The sequence below is a fragment of the Macaca mulatta genome, chromosome X (assembly GCF_049350105.2).
Source record: "Macaca mulatta isolate MMU2019108-1 chromosome X, T2T-MMU8v2.0, whole genome shotgun sequence".
In the NCBI taxonomy this organism is placed as follows: domain Eukaryota; kingdom Metazoa; phylum Chordata; class Mammalia; order Primates; family Cercopithecidae; genus Macaca; species Macaca mulatta.
The window spans coordinates 81,081,067-81,103,534 of record NC_133426.1 but is presented as its reverse complement, the minus strand read 5'-3'; the positions used below and the strand labels follow the sequence as shown (position 1 = coordinate 81,103,534).

Here is a 22,468-nt window from a genome sequence, read left to right as displayed (position 1 = left end):
CTGAGAAGGCAAAAAAGGAACCTTTTACGAGAACCAAGCCACTGGGAAGGTGTGTGTCTAGGGAGAATGAAGCCAGCCCAGGAACACTGACTAGCCACTGGGCTTTCTTTGGGCTAAGCAAAATGACTCCAAAATGAAAAAACTGCCTTTCCAGAGGTTTTTTTTTTTTTCCTTCTCCACAGAGAAAAGGGCCACTGCAAACACAGCTGGTCTTCATTTGCAACCTGTGTTGGCCAGCTAGACTGAAGACCTGGGCTGCAGGCAGAGAAAAGAACCCCGCCCCCATCCCGCTGCTGCCAACCCCCTGCAGCCAGTAGAGCTAGGTCAGAGCCAGGTCATCCCAGGGTCAGGGCTAAGATCTGATCTCTTTATCAAGGCCTTAATAGGCCCAAGGATTTTCCAATAGTTCACACCAGCAAGCCAACTTAGCCAAGAACATACGGAAGGAGTGGGGGACATGGCTATTTGGTGCCCTAAAGATTTTCTATGTTGTTGCTGGCAGTGGGTTTGTTAGGTTGATCAGTTGGTTTTTGGAGAGGATAATGCCATCTGAGGACATCTTTTTGTTGGGAGACTTTGAACTTTGCCCAGGCAGTTTTGAGGTAGCTAGGCAGAAGCTAGGAATAAGAACCCCAGTACCTGAGCTTCTCCTTTAAGAGATTCACACACAACAATAAGATAAAACCAGACACACCTATCAATAAAGCCCATTATGGAAATTGAAAGTTAATACCATTATATAACACAAAGAACCCTATTAACTGATTTTAATCAGGTCTAAGTATTACCTATTGTATCTAGCTGTCTGTTAAACATCCTCCATGAGGCTTTGCCAAGGTTCAGAAATTTGAAATCCCTCTTGGACGTGAGAAACAGGCCTCAAGATTCAGAAATTTAAAATCCCTCTTGGACGTGAGAAACAGGCCTCAAGAACTGGCACAAAGTGAGGCTGTCCTGCAGCCTGTCACTATTTCCTTTCCAGCAGACTGTCCAGGGGCTTGATGCCAGAGACATGTGCCTGTCTTTACCAACCGTAGGAGCCACAGAGTCTAGTAGATAGCTCTTCAGAACCTGAAGGTGTGTACACTCCTTTCCTCCCCCAGGCCTGTACTCCTGCATTACATGCAGGGAGAGAGGGAGGCAAATTCCTGTGATGGAGTATCTTAACAAACTCAAGAGAAAGAAGTTCATCCATTGTCTTGTGCTCTTGGCCCAAGACACTGAATTTGTAAAATGAGGAAGTTGAACTACTAGTTGATGAAGATACGTTTCAGCTATAATGTTCTAAGATTATTTTATATTATTGTAAGTGGTAAAACTCAGTGAAGTAAGAGTAAGGAAAAGGGGCAGGAGCAGTGGGTGGGTGGTCAGCAGAGGCACTGGGTCCTAAGCCTATCTTGGCCTCTAACTGGCTAATGCCTCCCTGTCCCTTGGAACTCCAACTGTGTAACAGAAAGCAAAAGCTGCTGAGGCTCTACCTTTCTCCTAGGGACTGTGATAAGAATCACATGAGTTATATGACTAGGCAAGGGCTGCTGTCTCTTCTCAAGATAAAGCCCTGGCCCAATGCCAGATTACCCTGATTTCCAGAACTCTTTGGCATCTTGGAGCTGCTAATACTGGCAGGGAAGACTCACAGGGGTGTCATGTGGGTGAGGCTGGGAAAGCCACACATACTACTATGCAAATAGCTACCCAGATAAAGCACTTGCTGATATTTGCACAGGAATTCAAAATTTCAATTGGTTTATCTCAATCACAAGATTATCTCTTGGTTTGACTTAGTCAAGTCACTTATCTCTGAGACTTGGCTGTGCCATCACTTAGGGCAAGGTAGAATATAAGAAGTGTGTTGCGGCCGGGCGCGGTGGCTAAAGCCTGTAATCCCAGCACTTTGGGAGGCCGAGACGGGCGGATCACGAGGTCAGGAGATCGAGACCATCCTGGTTAACACGGTGAAACCCCGTCTCTACTAAAAAATACAAAAAAACTAGCCGGCCGAGGTGGCGGACGCCTGTAGTCCCAGCTACTCGGGAGGCTGAGGCAGGAGAATGGCGTGAACCCGGGAGGCGGAGCTTGCAGTGAGCTGAGATCCGGCCACTGCACTCCAGCCTGGGTGACAGCGCGAGACTCCGTCTCAAAAAAAAAAAAAAACAAAAAAAAAAACAACAAAAAAAAAAGAAGTGTGTTGCATAGGAGTTCAGCTCTCCTACTACTGTCTGCGTGAGCCTTTCCCTCTGTTTCTCCACCATTGTAATGAGGTTGGATTGGATGGACCTTAAAAGCAACCCTGCCTCTGACAAAGCAGATTTACCAACTCTTGCAATCTAACAGCAAAAAAGTTAAGGAAAAGTTAATCATATTTTCATCCAAGATATTTGAGGGTACTTAGGAGAGCACTTGGGGCTATCATAGACAGAGAAATCACCACTGTGAGTGTAGCCAGGACCCCTTGCAAGTGCTTTTAGGGCTTTCCCAGGAGATAAATGAGTCAGAACTCAATCACCTTCCTGATAGATTATTTGTGACTACTTGATTTTGGGGGCTATCTTTGCCCCTTCACAGGGTTCTGCACTTGGGTACGTCTTCATAAACCCACCTGCAGGATCATAAGTCAGGTAAGAAAGGCAATACTGCTGCCAGGTAGACAAAGACTGACAGCCTGAACAGTGGCCTGTATTCAGACCGGACCAGAGCCTAGTTCACACAGAAAATAGCCTTGGAGCATGGAGAGCCATTATTAATAAAATCTTCCTTTACATGTGTTCTAATAGGTTCCGTATACACTGCTCTCACAGAATCCTCACTCAATCTTGGTAAAAGAGGCAGAACGAGGATGATTTTCTTTGTTTAAAAGCAGGTGAAATTTGATTGACTTTCCCATGCTACACAACAAGCTACCATTCTATACCAAAGGCTGTGGATAACCTTGCATTTGTGGCAGGCTGTTTCTCCTCACAGTGGACAGGTGGTCACACTCACCTGCAAGTAGATCTTCTTAAGTCCAGGGATGGAGTCACTGATGTGGCCTGACACAAGACGCCCAAGGCCTGAGGTAGCCCCAATACACACCAAGAGCACCCAGGTCTCCTTGATTTCTGAGAACTCCTCTTCCACGTACTTCATCTGAAAAGCATAGCACAAGGACCCCCAGAAACAGGAGGAGAAAGAGGAGCTGACTGGTTAACTGTAGGTGTATCCAGAATCCTCTACTGGTTACTTTCCTGAAGCAGGACAGAAACCCGCTCTCCTGTAGCCCTACCTCCATGACAAGCTCTCTGGCTGCTTATCCCTTGGTTCTCTGGATTCTGGACTTCTGAGCAACAGCTGAGGAGGGTGGGTACATCCACGCCCCTTCTAAGCCCCAGCAGGACAGAAAATAGCCTAAATGATTGAGAAAATCCAAGGGTTTCTCTACTATCTCCCCATTCCCTTACCCCAAACTGACAGCCTAAGGCAACATCAAATCACCAAGGGAGAAGAATCCACCAACTTCCAGGCAACTCTTCCAAAGTCTGTTTTAAGAAACATGAAGCCTGTGGAGGATAACAGCTGGACTACAACCAACAGTTCTGTAGCTGCATAAGTTTGGTGGATGGTTAGTTAAACAAAGCTGAATGGGTTTCTTTCCTACAAATTTTTTTTAGTCCCTTTAAGGGATTACTACACATTATGAAGTTAGAGAGATCCAGTATATGTTACTTCCTAAACAAAATCATTTGACCACAAAGACCAGCATTCCACAGAATCCTGTCTTGGGTCACCCAGGCCGGTCTCCTGCATCCTGGCAATGCGTATCTCCTCAAAATCTATCTAAATTTTTACTGTGGGAGAAGCCATGGTCCATGGGCTTCCCCCTGTGGAATTGCCCCCATTTTCCACTAAGGTCTTCCCTCAGCCTCTCTTTTTCCCTCTCTAGATCTCTCCAACCAATATTTTGTTTCTTTTCCCAAAGGTCCCAGCTCTGCCCTTTCAATGTCTCCCACCCCCACCCTCTGGAATCTAGGCAGGTTGAGGGTAGCTTCTTGGGGCCAGGTGGGGTGGGCCCACCCTGGTATTCCTCACCAGGTGTACATAGGGAACAAAGTAGCCAAGGGCAGCAGCAGCAATCCCGAAGGCCCAGATGCGGTAAGTGCGTTGGCGGAACACTCGCATGTTGAAGTACTTCCTGAGCTGAGCCAGAAAGCGCTGGTGCAGGGTGCGGACACCTCTCTTGCTTGGGGTGTCCTGGGAGCTGGGCAGGAGGGGCCGGTAGGTGAGTGAAAGCAGCATAAGAACAAACATGAAGGTACTCAGCACCTGGAAGGTTTGGGCCAGCTTGATCTTATCCCCCAGCATTCTGATGAGGAAGGGGAAGGACATGGAGAAAATGCTACTCCCAGCAGACACCACACCATTGGCCAGACCCAGGCGGCGTTGAAAGTAGTGGCCCAGGATGACGAGGGATGGCTGAAAGGCGAAGGAACAGCCACAACCAAAGAGAATCCCGTAGGTGAAGTAGCGCAGGCTTAGGGAGCTGTGGGAGAAACACCAAGAGCTGTCCTCAGCAGCCTGACCAGCAATCTACCTGCCCTCCCCTGTCAGCTTCCTGAGACTTCCATTCCTCCACCTTTTTTTTTTTTTTTTTTTTTTTTTTTTGAGACGGAGTCTCGTTCTGTCGCCCAGGCTGGAGTGCAGTGGCCGGATCTCAGCTCACTGCAAGCTCCGCCTCCCGGGTTTACGCCATTCTCCTGCCTCAGCCTCCCAAGTAGCTGGGACTACAGGCGCCCGCCACATCGCCCAGCTAGTTTTTTTTTTGTATTTTTTTAGTAGAGACGGGGTTTCACTGTGTTAGCCAGGATGGTCTCGATCTCCTGACCTCGTGATCCGCCCGTCTCGGCCTCCCAAAGTGCTGGGATTACAGGCTTGAGCCACCGCGCCTGGCCTCATTCCTCCACCCTTAACCCACAGCCCCACTTGCCACTGACCCTCAGAGCAGACAAAGAAGAGGGCCTTCTGATCCCTGTGTTGCAGATGGGGAAGCAGAGGCTCAGAGAGGTAAAATAATTGGCCCAAGGTAACGTAACTGGGAATCAGCAAAACTTGGACTTGAATCCAGGTCTGTGTGACTCTAGCATGACTCACAGCACCCCATCAAAGAGGACTGTTCAAAGGAAAGCCAGAACTAGCCCATATAAAAGCTGGATGAGGGGCTACAGGGAGTCATTGTCTTAGAGAGAATAGTCTCACTTTACTATTGGTGGTGGCCAAAGCTTTATCCCAGGTAGCAACAAAGGTCTGCAAGAATCAAAATCCTGGAAGATTGAAACCTTCCATGGGACTCTTCAGTGTCTTTCTCCATGCTAAGGCCATTAATATTTCAGAGAATGGCTGATGATCTTCTGAGACATACGCTCTCCTCAACCCTGCCGAAGGTCTGCTTATCCCAAGACCCTTTACACTAGGCCCTGGATGATCTCCGTGGGGATCATTCGGTAGGAGTCTCTTTAACTTTTAGAGTCCTGCCTTTGTTTCTGGATATGGTTTAGATTTGTTCCCTAGAGTAGCCTGGCTCCTTGACAGGAAGTGGAGCCTCAAAGAATTTGTGGGCCTGGCCAAGTAAGACAGGTCCTAGCTTAAAACTCATAGGCCCTGCTGTGGCCATACGCCTCTGAAACATAAAGTAAAGGGTCAGAAAGGGAAAGGCAATAGGAAGGTCAGCTTGGCCAGCCATATGCCCCCAGATAATATTGGCACAACTTAGTAAAGAATTTTGTTTTCTTTTTGATGCCTCAATATATTTTGCAGTAGTTCTTATCTGGCCACTAAATTACCTAATACTCTTCTTGGTCAGGCGGTTCTTCTCTGGAGATAGACCCAGTCCTCATACTAAAGGACTGGGCCTAAGCTACAGAGAAGATGTGGTGCTAGCACCTATGATTCTAAGATAGCTATCATTATTGCTTTCCATCTGCTGGTATTCACTGGACATGAGCAAGGATTTGGTTTTGAAAGGGTTGTCTCTGCTTGGAACACATAGCTAAGCCAACTGCTCCTCTTCTGTCGGGTTCCTTTGGACCTGTACCCATTAGATTGTAAGTACCCTATGAGATTGGCCTGGCTTGGGGGCCTTATCCAAGGGGCCTTGTGTTAGACCTTCAGGGAAGGGGCCAGTGGGGGCAAAACATAGGATTTGGTTTAGGGTGCTGTGTGGTGGATCTACTTCTAGCTGGGCCCCAGGACTGGAGACCCATTGTTTGGGTTTTCCAAAGCCCCACCAGCCCTGTCTGCATCCTGCCCCATTCCATGTCATTCGGAGGAACTCAGAGCCCTGAGTGAGACAACAGGAAGGATGATTTGGAGCTCTAACCATGAGCAGAACCATTTTTCCACTGGATGTGAAGCCATCCAGAAAGTTTCTTGGCTCTGAAGATCCTCTTACAGAAAGAACAAAGCGGGTAGAGAAGAAGGTTAGGGGCTGGAGAACAGAACGCCTACTCCAATGTGCCTACAGAAGCGTGCCAGAAGAAAACACCACATCTGAGCTCCTTCCCCTCCTGTAATTGAGCCCATGTGGATTGGAAGGGAAATGGGATCCATATGTTGCTAATTCGTTTACACTTTGCTCTGCTTGGTCTTAAAAAACAGACCTTTGCTGTGTAGTGCTGAGACTGGAGCTGCTTCTGAAGCCTAGCTCCTCCCCACAAGGAGCCAGGCACCAGCTTGCTGGGGGTGAATGAGGCTGACCACCAGAGGGGTTCTGAAAAGGTTTGGAGCTGCTGCCCTGGGAGTGCTGAGTAGTTTCCAGGCAGGACATGGATTTTCCCTTTTCTGTCCCAGTTGGATGGGACGAAGCCAAGAAATGACTGCAGACCAAATCCAAGCTCTGCTGGAGGGTAGGCTGGGCAGCTGGAAATGCTCAAGTCATAAAGAAAGTTGGCTTACCTCACAGGGCCCAGTTAAGGCAAAACACAATTATCATTCTCTACTGTGAGTGGAACCTTAGGCCTAGAGAGCCATGGTGCTTTTCTGGGTAACTCAGCTCAGAAAGCACATCTCTGACAAGTTAGCTCTGACCTCATCCTAGACATGTCACCATGGCCATTTCTCATTTCCATGTTTCCAGGCTGGCATTCCCCTACAATGGCCCAAGCAGATTGGAAGTAGGAGGTGCCATAACTTCCAAAGTGTCTTTAGCAGAAAGTCAACAGAGTTCTTTAGGAATTCCGTATTCCTCAGGCTGTGGTATAGGGTATTTATTTTCCCTTACCCTACACACATTCTTCTTCAGGCTGGCAGAAAAGAAAGCAGAAAATGAACCTAGAGCCTGCTTCTCACCTGACACTGCCAAGTTCTGCCAGTGGAACCAGTGGGACTAGGGTTTCCATTTAGCCCAGGCCTAGCTGGGTAGCTGGGTTCTGGGTTTGTATCTCAGTGAGGGATATTGCTAATCATCCTTCTGATGCCCATGATGTAAATCATTTTCTGTCCCAAATCATCCATATGTCAGCAGCCTGAGCTATCTGGAAAAGAGTCAGAAATGCTAAACATCCTTGGGCTCAGTTGACCTCTTTTTCAGCATAAGATTCCTTTGGGAATCCTGTGCTAGGTGTTCACATGGGCTCACTTGAGAAGCTCAGCCTTGGGATGGAAAGTGAGGTCGTGAGATGTGTGGCACACTGAAGGGGAATCGAATAGCAGAGTTGAAAGAGACGTAAAAAGACCATATGGTCAAATCCCCTCCTGTTACAGATGTAGAAATTGAGGCACAGAGAGAGCAATGGTACTCATCAGTTGTTCTATTGCCATTCAGTGGCCAAAACTGGACTTGGGCCCAGCTCTATGAACTATCAGGCTTAGAGTACTCTTACCACTTTGGAACTCTTGGGTCCTCTCTGGGGATACTTCCTACCAATGTGTCCTGGGGAACCTACCTAAATGAGTTCACTGGATTCTGAATCCAGGGTGCAGGATCTTTTAGGGCCCTACATGGCCACGGCCACGGGATTCTGCAGTGAGAAAAGTAACCCTAGCTAAAGCCCAGAAAAAACCAACCCTCAGCCTTGGGGAAATAACCACCAACTCCTAGCCTTACCTGGTGAAGGAGCTGGTATGGAGGCCAATGAAAGCAACGGCAGCCCCCGCGGTTGCTGTGATTCGGCAGCCCAAACGGTCAGTGAATATACTCACAATGGGAGAACAGAAGAAGATCATACCCATCGCGAGGGCTCCTACCCATGCTGCAGAGAAAACAAGCACAAAGACACTTTAGCTTAGTGTAGTGCCTAGTGGTACTGCTGGTATCTCAGCTCTTCTTCTCTGGCCTTTCACAGGGGGCATTGCATTGGTCTGCATTGCCAGCTTGCTAGTCCCCAATGATCAGAGAGTTTTGCAAGAAGAGACTAGATACGAAACAGGGGATTCTATCACTGGGGTAAGATTTGGACTAGTCGATATTTCAGGCCTTTCCGGGGATGCTAAGCCAAATCTATAGCCTTAGGTTCTAAGCCACTTGGCTTCACGGGCAAAAAACATTGGGGTTAAGCTTTCAGGAGCTAAGGTCAGGCTTGTCTCCCACATTAGAACAACCCTGTGAAGATGATAAGACTAAGGAGCAGAGAAGGCCACAGACAAAAGCCTCCTGGAATTGTACTAGGATACAAGGCAGGTTCATGGGCCACCTAAAGATTTCTAAGGCCACTGTGCAAGAGAGTCATGTAACCCTCAAGCTGAAATCCGTCATCAGAGCCCATGTTTGGCAAATTCCTGACTTCAAACTCAAGAAGATGTTATCCTGTTTCTAAAGGCTCTTAAGTGTCTATAACAATCCTCACTAAGGAGAAAGGAACTTGCCCTTTTACTTAGATTCTTCCAGTCCGTTTCCCTTTGCTCAGCCCTCAGAAGGAAAGTTCAAGCTTTTTTTTTTTTTTTTTTTGTCTGAAGGCTGTTATCAAGTGTCATCTTGAGCCTCTTTTCTCCGCCAAATAATCTTAGTTCCCTTAACTTTTCCTCTTAGCTTTAATTTCTAACTCGGAAATTAATTTCAGAACTCTCCTTTGAACACTTCCAACTCTTCATCATCATCCTCAAAGAGCATTCATTGAGTGACACATGAGCTAGGCACTGGGCCAACTTCTGGCTGTCTCCAATTGTGGAGCCCCAGTGGGCCAAAGGAAGTCAGTCTGGGGCTAGTCAACTGGCTGTGTCTCTTACCTCAGTGCCAAATAGGTTGCTCAGCTTCCCATTGGGAATCTTTACTTTGTTGGAGCCCTACCCTGAGCCCTCTCTGCCTGGCTTCAAAAGTACTAGCCTGGGACAGCAGGAGACCTTAACTTTTTATCACAATTTTACCTCTTACCTTGCCATTTCATCTCCTATCAGCTGTGAGATCTTGAGAAGTCACACAGCATTTCTCTAATCCTCAGTTTTCTCATCTGAAATGGAGATTAAAATTTCTGCTTGCACCTGCCTCAAACATTTCTTTTTCTTTTTTTCTTTTTTTGAGACGTTGTCTCGCTTTGTTGCCCAGGCTGGAGTGCAGTGGCCCAATCTCTGCTCACTGCAAGGTCCGCCTCCTGGGTTCTTGCCATTCTCCTGCCTCAGCTTCCTGAGTAGCTGGGGCTACAGGCGCCCGCCACCACCCCCGGCTAATTTTTTTTTTTTGTATTTTTAGTAGAGACAGGGTTTCACCGTGTTGGCCAGGATGGTCTCAATATTCTGACCTCGTGATCTGATGAAGATCAGGGCCGGGTGCGGTGGCTCACGCCTGTAATCCCAGAACTTTGGGAGGCCAGGGCGGGCGGATCACGAGGTCAGGAGATCAAGACCATCCTGGCTAACACAGTGAAACCCCATCTCTACTCAAAATATAAAAAATTAGCTGGGTGTGGTGGCGGGTGCCTGTAGTTCCAGCTACTCAGGAGGCTGAGGCAGGAGAATCGCCTGAACCCAGGAAGCGGAGCTTGCAGTGAGCCGAGATCACGCCACTGCACTCCAGCCTGGGTGATAGAGTGAGACTCTGTCTCAAGAAAAAAAAAATCAAATATAATTATATGTATAAGAGAACTTTATAAATATCAATAATCACATCATGTTTAAAAATCAATGCAAAATGGATCATAGACTTAATGTAAAACTTAAAACTATAAAACTTCTAGAAGAACATATAGGAAAAAAATCTTCCTGGCCTTTGGTTAGGCAAAGATTTTGTAGATATTCACAAAAAGTATGATCCATAAAAGAAAATATTTGATATATTAGACTTGATCAAAATTGAAAACTTCTGCTTTTCAAAAATAGTTATGAAAATGAAAAGGCAAGCCACAGACGGAAAAATTTTGCAGCACACAAAATCTGACAATAGGCTGGTATCCACCATACAAGAGTGAGTTGAGTCTCACAACTCAATAATAAAGCAAACAATCTAACTTAAAATATGGGCAAAAGAACAGAGATTACACAATTACACATGTGCACATACATTTATGATATGAATAGTAATTAAGCATATAAAAAGATGCTCAACATCACTAATCAGTTGAGAAACACATATTAAAACCACAATGAGACAGCCCTTACCAAGAAAGGGTTTTTTCTTTTCTTTTTCTTTTTTTTTTTTTTTTTTTTTTTTTGAGACAGAGTAAAATTCTGTCTCCAGGCTGAAGTGCAGAGGCACAATCTTGGTTCACTGCCACCTCTGCCTCCCAGGTTCAAGCAATTCTCGTGCCTCAGCCTCCTGGGTAGCTGGAATTACAGACTCACGCCACCATGCCTAACTAATTTTTTGTATTTTTAGTAGAGACGAGGTTTCACCATGATGGCCAAGCTGGTCTCAAACTCCTGGCCTCAAGTGATCCACCTGCCTCAGTCTCCAAAAATGCTGGGATTATAGGCATAAGCCATGGTGCCCAGCAAAGAAAGGCTTTTAAAAAATGATAATACCTAGTACTGGGGAGGATATGGAGGTACTGGAAATGTAATACGCTGCTGGTGGCAATGCAAAACAGTACTCACTTTGGAAAACAGGTTGGCAGCTTCCTGTGAAGTTAGGCATACATTTACCATGATCCTGAAAACCCACTGCCAGATATTAGCTCAAGATGAATGAAAACTTATGTTCACACGAAAACCTGTACCTAGATGGTTACACTAGCTTGTTTTCATAATTGCCCAAATCTGGAAACAACCCAAATGTACTTCAACTGGTGAATGGATAAACAAATGAATACACATTAATACAATGGAATACAACACAGCAATAGACAGGAATGAACTACTGAAACTTGAACAATCTCAAAGGCGTTATGCTAAGTAAACGACTCAAATTATTCCTTCCACTTACAGGAAATTCTGGAAAAGACAAAATTATGGGGACAGAAAAACAAATCAGTAGGTGCCAGGAAGAGGGATGAGGGAGACAATTAACTACAGAAGGGCCAGAAGAAACTTTTTGGGGGTAATGAAAATGTTATCAAGTTTCATCTTGAGTCTCTCTTTCCTAAGCTTTATATGTTATATATCTTGATTATGGTGGTGGTATTCTTTTGTCAAAATTCACAGAACTGAGCATATACAAAGGGTGAATATTACCATATGTAATTATATCTCAATAAATCTGATGTTATTTTTAAAGGCAGGGAGAAGGCAGGAAAGCAGAAAGTGCCAGTGCAAGATCTCATTTATGATATATGTATCTTTATTCCGGCCAGAGTAAAAAAGTAGCTCAGTTGTATTGTCAAAGAGAAAAAAATAATTAAATTTAGCAAATCATTTTACTGACATTTTATAACTAGAACTCACTATTACTTGGCCCTTCTGAATGTCTATGATATAATGAAAACTGATGATTATTCTTATAAGGAATTTTTTGTACAGTCAAAGAAAGTTTATATTATGTTTGATATAGCTTTTAAAAATTAATCTGTTTGATTTAAAAAAAAAACATTTTAAGTTGTGAAATAATTATAGATTCACAGGAAATAGCCAAGATAGTCCAGAGCGGTACCTTGAACTCTTCACCGACTTTCCCTTTATATAACTATAGTATGATATCAAAACCAGAAAATTGGGAGTGGCACAATATGTGCATATAGTTCTATATCATTTAATCATGGGTAGATTCCTGAAACCACCATTGTAATAAAGATACAGAACTATTTCATCACCACAAAGATCTCCTTTGTGTTACAGTCACACTCAGCCCACTTCCCCACCACCCATAACTCCTAGCAATCATGAATTTGAAGAAAGTTATATAAATGGAATCATACAATGTGTAGCCTTTTGAAATTGACTTTCTTTTTTTTAGCCAGCATAATTCCCTGGAAATACATATTTGAAGTGAGTTTCTTGTAGACAACATATAGCTGTGTCACGATTTTTTTTTTCTATCCACTCTGCCAATCTCTGTCTTTGAACTGATACGTATAGATCATTTACATTTGTTGTACTCATTGATACATTAGGGCAATTTTATCTTTGTTTACTGTTTGTTTTCTGTTTTTACTTTCTCTGTTTTCTTTTATCCTGCCTGCCTGTGGGTTACTTTAAAAGTTTTTAGAATTCCACTTTCTTTATTGTGCTTTTAAGTGTATACCTTTTTTAGTGGCCACTGAAAAATGTACTCAAATAAATCACATTATATGTATATAATGGTATCACATCATATGTATCCGTTATTGGTGTCAACATTTTACTAGTTTGAGAGGAGTGTAGAAACCTAACCTCCCTTATGTCTCCTCACCCTCCCCCATTTATAATAAAATTGTCTTAAATATTTCCTCTACATCTATTAATAATCACATTAGGCATTATTATAATTTTTCTTCAACTGTTAAACCTAATTTAGAAAACACAAAAGGGGCCAGGCACAATGGCTCATGCCTGTAATCTCAGCACTTTGGGAGGCCAAGGTGGGCAGATCACTTGAGTCTAGGAGTTTGAGACCAGCGTGGGTAACATGGCAAAACTCCATCTCTACAAAAAATTAGCTGGGCATGTGGTGCACACCTGTAGTCCCAGCTACTCAGGAGGCTGAGGTGGGAGGATCACCTGAGCCCAGGAAGTTGAGGCTGCTGCAGTGAGCCATGGTTGTGCCACTGCACTCCAGCCTGGGTGACAGAAAGAAAAAGAAAACAATGCAAAAGGAGAAGAAATCTATTTTATTATAATAAATCAATTATAATATCTGTTGTATTTACTTATAATTTTACTTTTTCCACTGTTCTTTCTTTCTGATGTTCCAAGATTCCTTCTTCTATTGTTTCTTTTCTGGTTAAATAATTTCCTTTACTATTCTTTTAGGGTAGGTCTGTTGTGACAAATTCTCTTAGTTTTCCTTCATTTGAGAATGTATTGATTTCCTCATTCATTCCTGAAGGACATTTTCACTGGATATACAGTTCTGAGCTAAGAGAGTTTTTATTTCAGCACTTTGCCTTCCATGGTTTCTGATGAGAAATCTTCTGTCATTTTAATTGTTTTTCCCCTAGAGTTAAGGTGTCATTTCTCTCTTACTGTTTTCAAGATGTGTGTGTGTGTGTGTGCATGCATGTGCATGTGTGTGTGTTTAGTTTTTGAAAGTTTGACTATGATGTGTCATAGAGTTCTTTGAGTTTATTCTCTTTGGGATTTGCTCAGTTTCTTAAATCTACAGTCTTATGTTTTTACCAGATTTGGGAAGTTTTCAGCAATTATTTCTTCAAGTACCTTTTCAGCCCTGCCTTCTTCCTCTTCTGGGACTCCTCTGATGACAGAAATGTTAAATATTTTGTTATAACCTCACAGGCATCTGAGGCTCTTTCCATTTGTTTCAATCTATTTTCTCTCTGTGGTTCAGATTGGATAATTATTTATTGTTCTGCCTTCAAGTTCACTGATTCCTCTTCTGTCTTCTCTCGTCTGCTGTGGGGCCCATCCAGTGGGCTTATTTTATTTTTGGTTCTATATTTTTCAGCTCCAAAATTTTCCATTTATTTCATCTTTATATCTTCTATTTATCTGCTGAGACTTAATATTTTTTTATTTGTTCCAAGTATGCTTGTAATGATATGTTAAAACATTTTTTGATAGCTGCTTTAAAATCCTTGCCAAATAATTCAATTTCTGTGTCATCTTCATGTTAGTGTCAGTTGATAGTCTTTTCTTGTTGAAGTCAAGATTTCCCTGGTCCTTGGTGTGATTCATGATTTTCTATTGTATTCTGGGAATTTTAGATATGAGACTCTGGATCTTATTTAAATCTTGTGTTTTAGCAGGCCTCTTCTGATACTGTGCCATTGAGGGACCACTTCGTTACTACCAGATGGGGTTGGAAGTCCAGGTTCCATGCTTAGCTTCTATTGACACTCTGAGAAGGAAGGGTACCTTGTTATTGCTGAGCAGGGGTGGGTATTCAAGATCCCTACTAGGCTTCTTTTGATATCTTCTTGGTTGGGAGGAGTAGGAGTTCCTTGTTACTGTTTCCCATGTGGTCTTACCTCAGTGAGTGATGGTGAAAGTCCCAGTTTCCTACTTGGCTTTCACTGACACCACCTTGGCACCTTGCCGGGAGTGGGAGAGGTGGTTGGAGGTTATACTCTGCAAGGGTGAAAGTCCAGGCTCCCTATGTGGTCTCTACTGACACCATGGGGGAGGGGTAGGCCTTGTTACTGCTGAGAGGGGAAGAAATTCCTGGCTCCCTACTAAGTTTTCTCTGACACCACCTCAGCATGGGAGGGGGGAAGGTTGGAGCACCTCGTTACAGCTGGGTGAGCATAGAAGTCTTGGCTCCCCAGTAGGCCTTTGTTGGCAAAGGGCAAGTGGGGTGCATTTTTCCCCATGGTGTTTGGCTGGAGTAGAGGGGTTATTGTTTAAAGGTTTTTTGTTTTGCTAGGCTGCCCCTTTTCCTGTCTTTTGGCTAGACAAATCAAACTTTTTTTTTTTTTGTCTGCTTCCATTGGCATTTCTTAGTTGCTGGCTTCTTCAGCTCCAGGTCTAAGATATGTGAAGCAAAAAGAAAACTCAGGTTTTCTGTTATGTTTTTTCCTTAGATCCCAAGTTTCCTAGCCCATCTGCCTTCTTCTCTCCACTTTTCAATCTTGTTACATTTGTTTTAGATATAAAGTCCACCATTTTTAGCTGTACTTCATTGGAATTATAGAGAAAAGTGCCTTAATATAGTTTTTAATACTAAATGTATATATTTAAAAATGAAGTAATTCATATGTTATATTAATTTATTCAACAGTTATTTAACATTCTCTCTGGCCCAGATACATGTCTATCCCATAGGCATTCAAGATGTTAAATGAGTGACATATGGTATTTGACTTCAAGGATCTCACAGTAGAGTAGGGAACACATTTTTTTTAAAAGTAGGGTAATAAAATTTATGAACCTCATGGTTCAAGGCCAGAATGAAATTTTTTATTTAAAGATTTTCAGAGAGGTCAGAAACTCCAAGTGAGAGAAAATTTTCTATAAAGGGAGAGAAAGGTAATCTAATAACTAGATTGTGACTGAAGAAGAATAGCATTATATAAGAGAAGTGACTTAAGGGACTGTTAGTGGGATAGGTTATCAAAAAATTTTAGTAAGAGAAAAATAATCAAGCAATGACCATATTAAAAAAGAAGAACTAATAGTCATGATAACAATTATGATGACAATTATAACCATATTGATAATAGATAGGTGTTATTGGGTGTTATTGGTTATCCTTTGCCTTTCTTATACTCAGTTTCCCATTTTGGAAAATGCAAAGAGTAGGTAGAGGCTTTCTAGAATTCTAACAATTCTTGGACTCAAAGCTAGGAGTTTCTTTTCTTCCCTATAATTACCCCTGCTCTTACATGGGGAAGACAAAGAGATTTCAGTGAAGCAGCTAGATATGTGGGAGAGTTGGGTGGATTTCAACAGGCAATGTACAGACTTATCTTTCTAAACAGACTTGGTAAAATCAGAGGTGGAACCCTATAACATTCCATCAGGCAGAAAGCATTATTTTTAACCCACAGTGCATAAGTGCTGAGCAAGTATCTGATTCCTGACTAATAAATTTTGTGTTCAACAGATCCTTGGATTTTGAGGATGAACTATTATAATTCATATAATTCAATGATATAATTATTATACCATTCACACTTTTCCTCAGTGTTTCCCAGAGTTATTTTCAACCTTAACCTTCCCCTCTCAGCAGTAACAAGGCCTACCCCTCTCCTATGGTATCATGGAGTGAGACTTGGCCCCAAAAGGCCTGTATCTAAGTGAACATATGTCTGTATTCAGCAGGCACCCCTACTTTCCTCCTCAAAGCACCCATATCTAACTAGATTTCTGTTGGACCTGGGCAGCACAAGGCCAGAACTCTGCTTTTCCAGCACTATCCTGGATCTGTTGGCCCTCGAACTTCCTCATCCTCAAAGTCTTTTTAATCAAATACTCAATTAGTGCCTTGGCTCCTTACCCAGACACTCAGGCTAATGTCTTTGTAGTATAGCAGACTGCTCAGAAAATAATTCAGGTGTGAGACCAGATTCCTCACTCCTTGGCTGCTGAAAGCCAAGCTCTCTGAGCTATCCTCCTCTTAGTTGTAAGAGAGAGATGGGGTACTCCAAGAGCCAAACTCTCCAAATACATTACAAGCTTTCATAAATTCCTGTTATTGTGGGGAACTAACAAAAGCTCAAATGAGGGAATGATGGTGCAAAGTCAAATAAGGGTCAAAGCTAGGTCAAGGGTAGATAGGAAGAGAGATAAGGTGAGTGACACAGGGGCAGAGATGGCTCTATTCAAGAGCCTCTACTTCCTGACAAGATGCACAGTACAGTGAAAGAATAGCAAATAGGATTAAGAGGCCAGGTTCTAAGGCTAAGCTATCCAACTGCTATACCCAGTGCTGAGTGGAGAGAATGGCACCATGAGTTGGATTCTGTGTTGCCAGAAATATTCATCTGCTTCTGCCCCATCATCATACCTCTTCAGAGTTCCCAGAACATGGTGATGTGTCTACATCTAGTTTGGAGAAATGGGATAGTTGGAATGGTGTTGGTACGGCATGGGGACAGTGTGCAGTAGGTAGCAGGCAGCTCTGGACTGTGATGACTTATGCTGGCACATCCAGCCAGGTGGTGAGCACACATTAGTCAGATGACTGAAAGAATTGGTGAAACATATTTAAAAGGAGGATGTAGGTGAAGGCACTTCAGGGATCAGCTGGGGAGCTCCAGAGGGAAGAAACCCAACACTCTGTTCTTCTTTGGGGACTGAGATAACAGGAGCCCTTATCTCTGTGGCTCACCAGAAGAGTGACCTCCAGCTGAGCTTCATTTATTAATTATTTCCCTGGCCTTGGGCAGGGCCCAGAGTTAAGTGCTACATAACTGTCTGTCCAGTGAATAGATGAAACACTCTTGCTCAGGGAAGCTTCTTCCAAACCTTTTTCCATTTTCTGACAAACACTGTGTTGAAAAGCTCTTTCTTCCAGCACTCAGACACTCTAAGCCCATTTACTTTGGTAACTACATGGCTCTAAAGAGGGTGGGGAGAGATTAGGAGTACAGGAAAGGTTACAAACACATTTCCACCCAGGTCCTCAGCTCTGAAATCAACACTAAGAACCTGCCAGGATTTGGGGCTAGTGCAGGGGTTATAGTGACTATGGAGTAATGTAATCCAAAGATCTGGCCAGTCCAAGCAGAAGGCTAACACACATGTAAAGGAAGCCTGTTTGGTGATCCCAAATGCCAGCCCGTGGACCATGCTTGACTAGCTGCATCTGCACCATGTGGGTAATACGAGGGCACTGCCAGGTTTGAGAGGCAATGGATTGGATCAACTATTATTGTCGATTGTCAGGGTCCATTGTGGGGAATGAGAAGAGTAGCAGAAGAAGGTTAGAGGGACCATCTGGCTAGAGTTCTCATTCACAAAAGATCTCTAGTATAGACTTTATCCTGTAATTATCTTGTGAATGCCATCTATTGCATTGTATTTCCATGATATGTGTTACAATGTTTAGTTGTTAAAAGTAAGTATTTCAAAAGTACCACAATTTTTGAGACTGTATTTTGGCATTTCTTCATTTACATATATCCAGAGAACCTCACAAAATAAACATGTTGTGAGCCTTCCACCAACTCCTGAGTGTAGAGATCTTTGAATGACAAGGTCAAGAAATGCACTTGGACCTTTAGGTACTGGAGAACCCACACAAGTCCTAGTGGAATGTAAAACTATGACTGTGGTTATTATATCCACAAGGGTATGGAGGCAGGACTGGAAGCTGCCACTGACGAGGCTGGTGTCTGAATTTTTTAGGGAGGGTAGGAAGGAGCCTGGTCTGGGGACCTACTGAATGGTAGCAGAGGTAAGACTGAATCACATACACAAGAGTTTGCAGTAACAACACAGTGCACGTCTAGACTAACCTCCTCATTTTACATGTGGAGGAACTGAGGCCCAGGAAGTTTAAATGATATCACCCAAAGTCACAAATCTGTTAGTACCAGAACCTAAAGTAACACACTGTATTTTTCTACTACACAAAGATTTAAGATATCAAAAGAGACAAGAGTCTGTCTGCAGAGGGGAGAGGTGATAGCTGAGAAGGACTACAAGGTTTTTTTTTTTATGCTCAAGTTAATATATTCTTTATTATTATTATTATACTTTAAGTTCCAAGGTACATGTGCACAATGTGCAGGTTTGTTAATATGTACACATGTGCCATGTTGGTGTACTGCACCCATTAATTCATCATTTACATTAAGTATATCTCCTAATGCTTAAGCCTATACCTAGATCCCAGATAGTGCTTGAACACAGGACCCCAAAAATGTTTTCTGTACCCTCCCGTCCCTGTGGAGGGCAGACAGGATTTGGGGGAACACTTTGAAGAGAGTTGCTGAGGCCGTACCCTTAGGCCTGAGGCATGGAATACCCCAGAGGCACTTTCCATGCAGTGGGCCAGGGGTTGGTCTGGGCTCTGGCTAATGGTGTCCACGTGGTAACTTTTGCTGGCGCAGAGGTGGGGCCCATCAGAAACAGCAGTGGCAGCACTGGGTTCTTGTTCCATGCCCTACCTGCTCCAGGGTTATAGTTACATCTTCTACAACCTCCCCATGAAACTGGCTAGTGTTTTGTCATCAGTTGCCTCTGAAAAGTCTTTTCATCACCAGGCCTGGGGATTGTAAGCCTTCTGCCCTCCTCCCACCTTAGGCTCTTTGTTCTCTGTACTGTCTGCCAATCTCAGGTAAATATCATGTCCACTGGGGCACAAGTAGAGGCCAAACTGTTCTGGTCATACTACAGGTCTCTCTGGGGAGAGTTTGGTCGACACTAAAGAATAATATGGCAACTGAGTGCCCAGTTCTAGAACCACAAAACCTGAATCAGAAGCCTGGCTCACCATTTACCATTTATATTACCATTTATATTTCTTCAGGCAGGTAACTAAAATGTTTCAAATGTAATTTCCTACTCTGTAAAATGGGAGAAATTGGGCCGGGCGTGGTGGCTCATGCCTGTAATCCCAGCACTTTGGGAGGCCGAGGTGGGTGGATCACGAGGTCAGGAGATTGAGACCATCCTGGCTAACACGGTGAAACTCCATCTCTACTAAAAATACAAAAAAATTAGCCGAGCGTGGTGGTGGGCGCCTGTAGCCCAGCTACTCGGGAGGCTGAGGCAGGAGAATGGTGTGAACTCGGGAGGCGGAGCTTGCAGTAAGCTGAGATTGCGCCACTGCACTCCCCCCGGGCGACAGAGCAAGACTCCGTCACAAAAAAAAAAAAAAAAAGGAGAGAGAAATTGTCACATTGTAGGGTTATCATAAAGACTATATGGAGCAATATAGGTTGGTGCAAAAGTAATTGCAGTTTTGCCATTACTCACAATGGCGAAAACTGCAATTACTTTTGCACCAATCTAATATATGAAGAAAAATTAATGACATATAAATAGGGGGGAAACATATTTTATTATATGTACCATGCTAATTTTGAGAAGGACTTTTAATTTTAATAATTAGAATGGGACAATATTTATAAACTGGAATATCCAGTCATTCTATTTATAAAGGAAACCTATTATTAAGAGAACCTTACTTTAAGTTCTGCAATTGATTGCTGTAGAACTTTGTGCAAATGACCTTTGTTCTCTAGAACTCATTTTGTCCAATTGTGAAACAAAGTAAACAGGGTGCAAGGGGGAAGCTCAGAATTACATTGAGGTTGATAATTGCCTCTGAGAGATTCATAAAAACTTGTACCTTTTGGAAAACTAAACATCGTATGTTCTCACTGATATGTGCGAGCTAAGCGATAAGGATACAAAGGCATAAGAATGACACAATGGACTTTGGGGACTTCGGGGGAAGGAGGGGAGCGAGGAATAAAAGACTATATATATGGTGCAGTGTATACTGCTTGGGTGATGGGTGCACCAAAATCTCACAAATCACCACTAAAGAAATTACTCAGGTAACCAAATACCACCTGTACCCCAATAACTCATGGAAAAATTTTTAAAAATGTACATTCTATTCCAGATAATAGCCCTGCAATAAGCACTGTTTTAAATTACTAGCAACTGAGTAATACAGGAGTTTCCAGCTTTCTGGTCCTGGAAGAGGGTCAAGTGCCCTGTGTTCCCTGGACCTCAATTATCAGCTCTGAGAAATAAGGGACAGGATGTCACCATACCCGTGTTTCCTCCCTCATCCAAAGTCTGATGGGGGTGGGGCAGACCTTACGCCAGTTTTAGCCAGTTTATGGAGAATGTGCACAAACTGTCTTGTGTCCCATAATTTAAATTTTGACATAAAAAGCCAAATTCTACCTCATTTTAATGCCAATACCTCACCCCACATTGAACACGGGATGTATGTTACATATATGTTTAGCCAATGTGCATGCGCTTGGCTCCTCTCATAAATATGTATAGCTTTCCCCTCAAACCTACTGAATATGTAAAATACCAGTCCTGTGAGGCATAAGACCCAATCTGTCCTTCCGTTCTTTGGAGAGAGAGTGCCTTTGAGCTCTCTCTTTGCTGGAGACTTTCTCTTCCCAGCTTGCAGACCGATATTGCTAATAAAGTTGTCCTTTCCACTATGTAGCCATCCTGGTGGTTTTTTGGATAATACCAGCGAAAAATATTTTATTCAAAAACTATTACAAGAGACGATGGGGTGTGGCGGCTCACACCTGTAATCCCAGCACTTTGGGAGGCCAAGGTGGGCAGATCACTTGAGGCCCAGAGGTTGAGACTAGCCCGGCCAACATGGCAAAACCCCATCTCTACGAAAAGTACAAAACTTAGCCAGATGTGGTGGCGCATGCTTGCAATCCCAGCTACTTGGGTGGCTGAGGCACAATCATTGCTTTAACCTGGGAAGTGGAGGTTGCAGTGAGCTGAGATTGGGCCACTGAACTCCAGCCTGGGTGACAGAGTGAAACTCTATCTGGAAAAAAAAAAAAAAAAAAACAAAGAAAGAAAGAAAAGAAAAAAGAAACTATTACAAGAGAAGAAAACCTCAGTATGGAACTGGGCCCAATTCTGAATATTGAGGAAGAGCTGAATATTGAATTCTGTGGGGCTGGGAATGCTTGGTCAAGGAGAAGAGTAGTGACGGGTGCAGCCAGGGGGTGCAATTGATAAGAGACATCAAGGATAGGGAGGATTCTTGTTAGATTGACCAAACAGGACTCTTTCTGAGAGCAGGCTAGAGTAATTAGATATTAAGAATGAGGGGATTCTCTCTGAAGTGACTTTGCCGGATTACTGCAAATTGGGGCTATGCAGGTGTGGCAAGGATGAGGGCAAGGTCCAGATACAGTCAAGAAGAGGACTTAGAAGAGCCTGACTAAAATTTGATTCCAAAGAGATTTGTTGCCAATGCCACCATGCTTGTGCCTTCTCCCTCATCCAAAGTCTGACTGGGGTGGAGTCTGGCTTAGGAGAGAGAAGGGAGGTGGAACCCTGAACCCCAAAGGACTGGAGACCCACTGTTTTCCATGGGCACAGGCCTCTTACCTGACCCAGTAGCCAAGAGCAAAAACCCCCAGGTGGATGAAGAGTCAGTGAAGGAGGGGGTCATGCCGGGGACCAGAGGGCCCATCTGCTCTTTTGAGAAAACATACAGCCCCTCAATAGCTCAGGATTTACAAACCAGCCTTGAAAAGAGGAAGACCCAGAAACCCAAACAATGGGACTCACCAGGCAGCTAAAATAAGGCATTTCCTTAGTATTTCCTTGAAAGTGCACTCAACCAGTGGGTTCTTCCTGCCCATTACACAGACAAAACCAGTTCACTGAGACCATGCTATTGCCGTAGAGAAATAAGCTTTATTAACACAAGGTCAGCCATGCAGAAGACAGAGTTATTACTCAAATCAGTCTCCCCAAAGGCTCAGAGGTTAGAGTTTTTCCAAGGATAGTTTGGTGGACAGGGGACTAGAGAATGCATGCTGCTGACTGATTTGGGATCCAATCATAGAGGTGTGGAAAA

General features: G+C 43.6%; 1 protein-coding gene across 3 annotated transcripts in view; it reads right to left on the bottom strand.

Moving 5' to 3' along the window:
- The window catches only part of SLC16A2 (solute carrier family 16 member 2), a 100,362-nt gene that overhangs the window by 5,340 nt on the left and 72,554 nt on the right, over positions 1-22,468 (bottom strand). For 2 of the 3 annotated variants that reach the window (XM_077989443.1, XM_028842413.2), the window contains exons 2-4: positions 8,075-8,219; positions 4,066-4,516; positions 2,983-3,126 (exon numbers count right to left, since the gene is read on the bottom strand). In XM_077989443.1, the coding sequence (XP_077845569.1) occupies positions 2,983-3,126; positions 4,066-4,516; positions 8,075-8,219 (740 nt within the window). The remainder of the gene's footprint in view (positions 1-2,982; positions 3,127-4,065; positions 4,517-8,074; positions 8,220-22,468) is intronic. The other variant, XM_077989444.1, reaches the window with a different exon arrangement.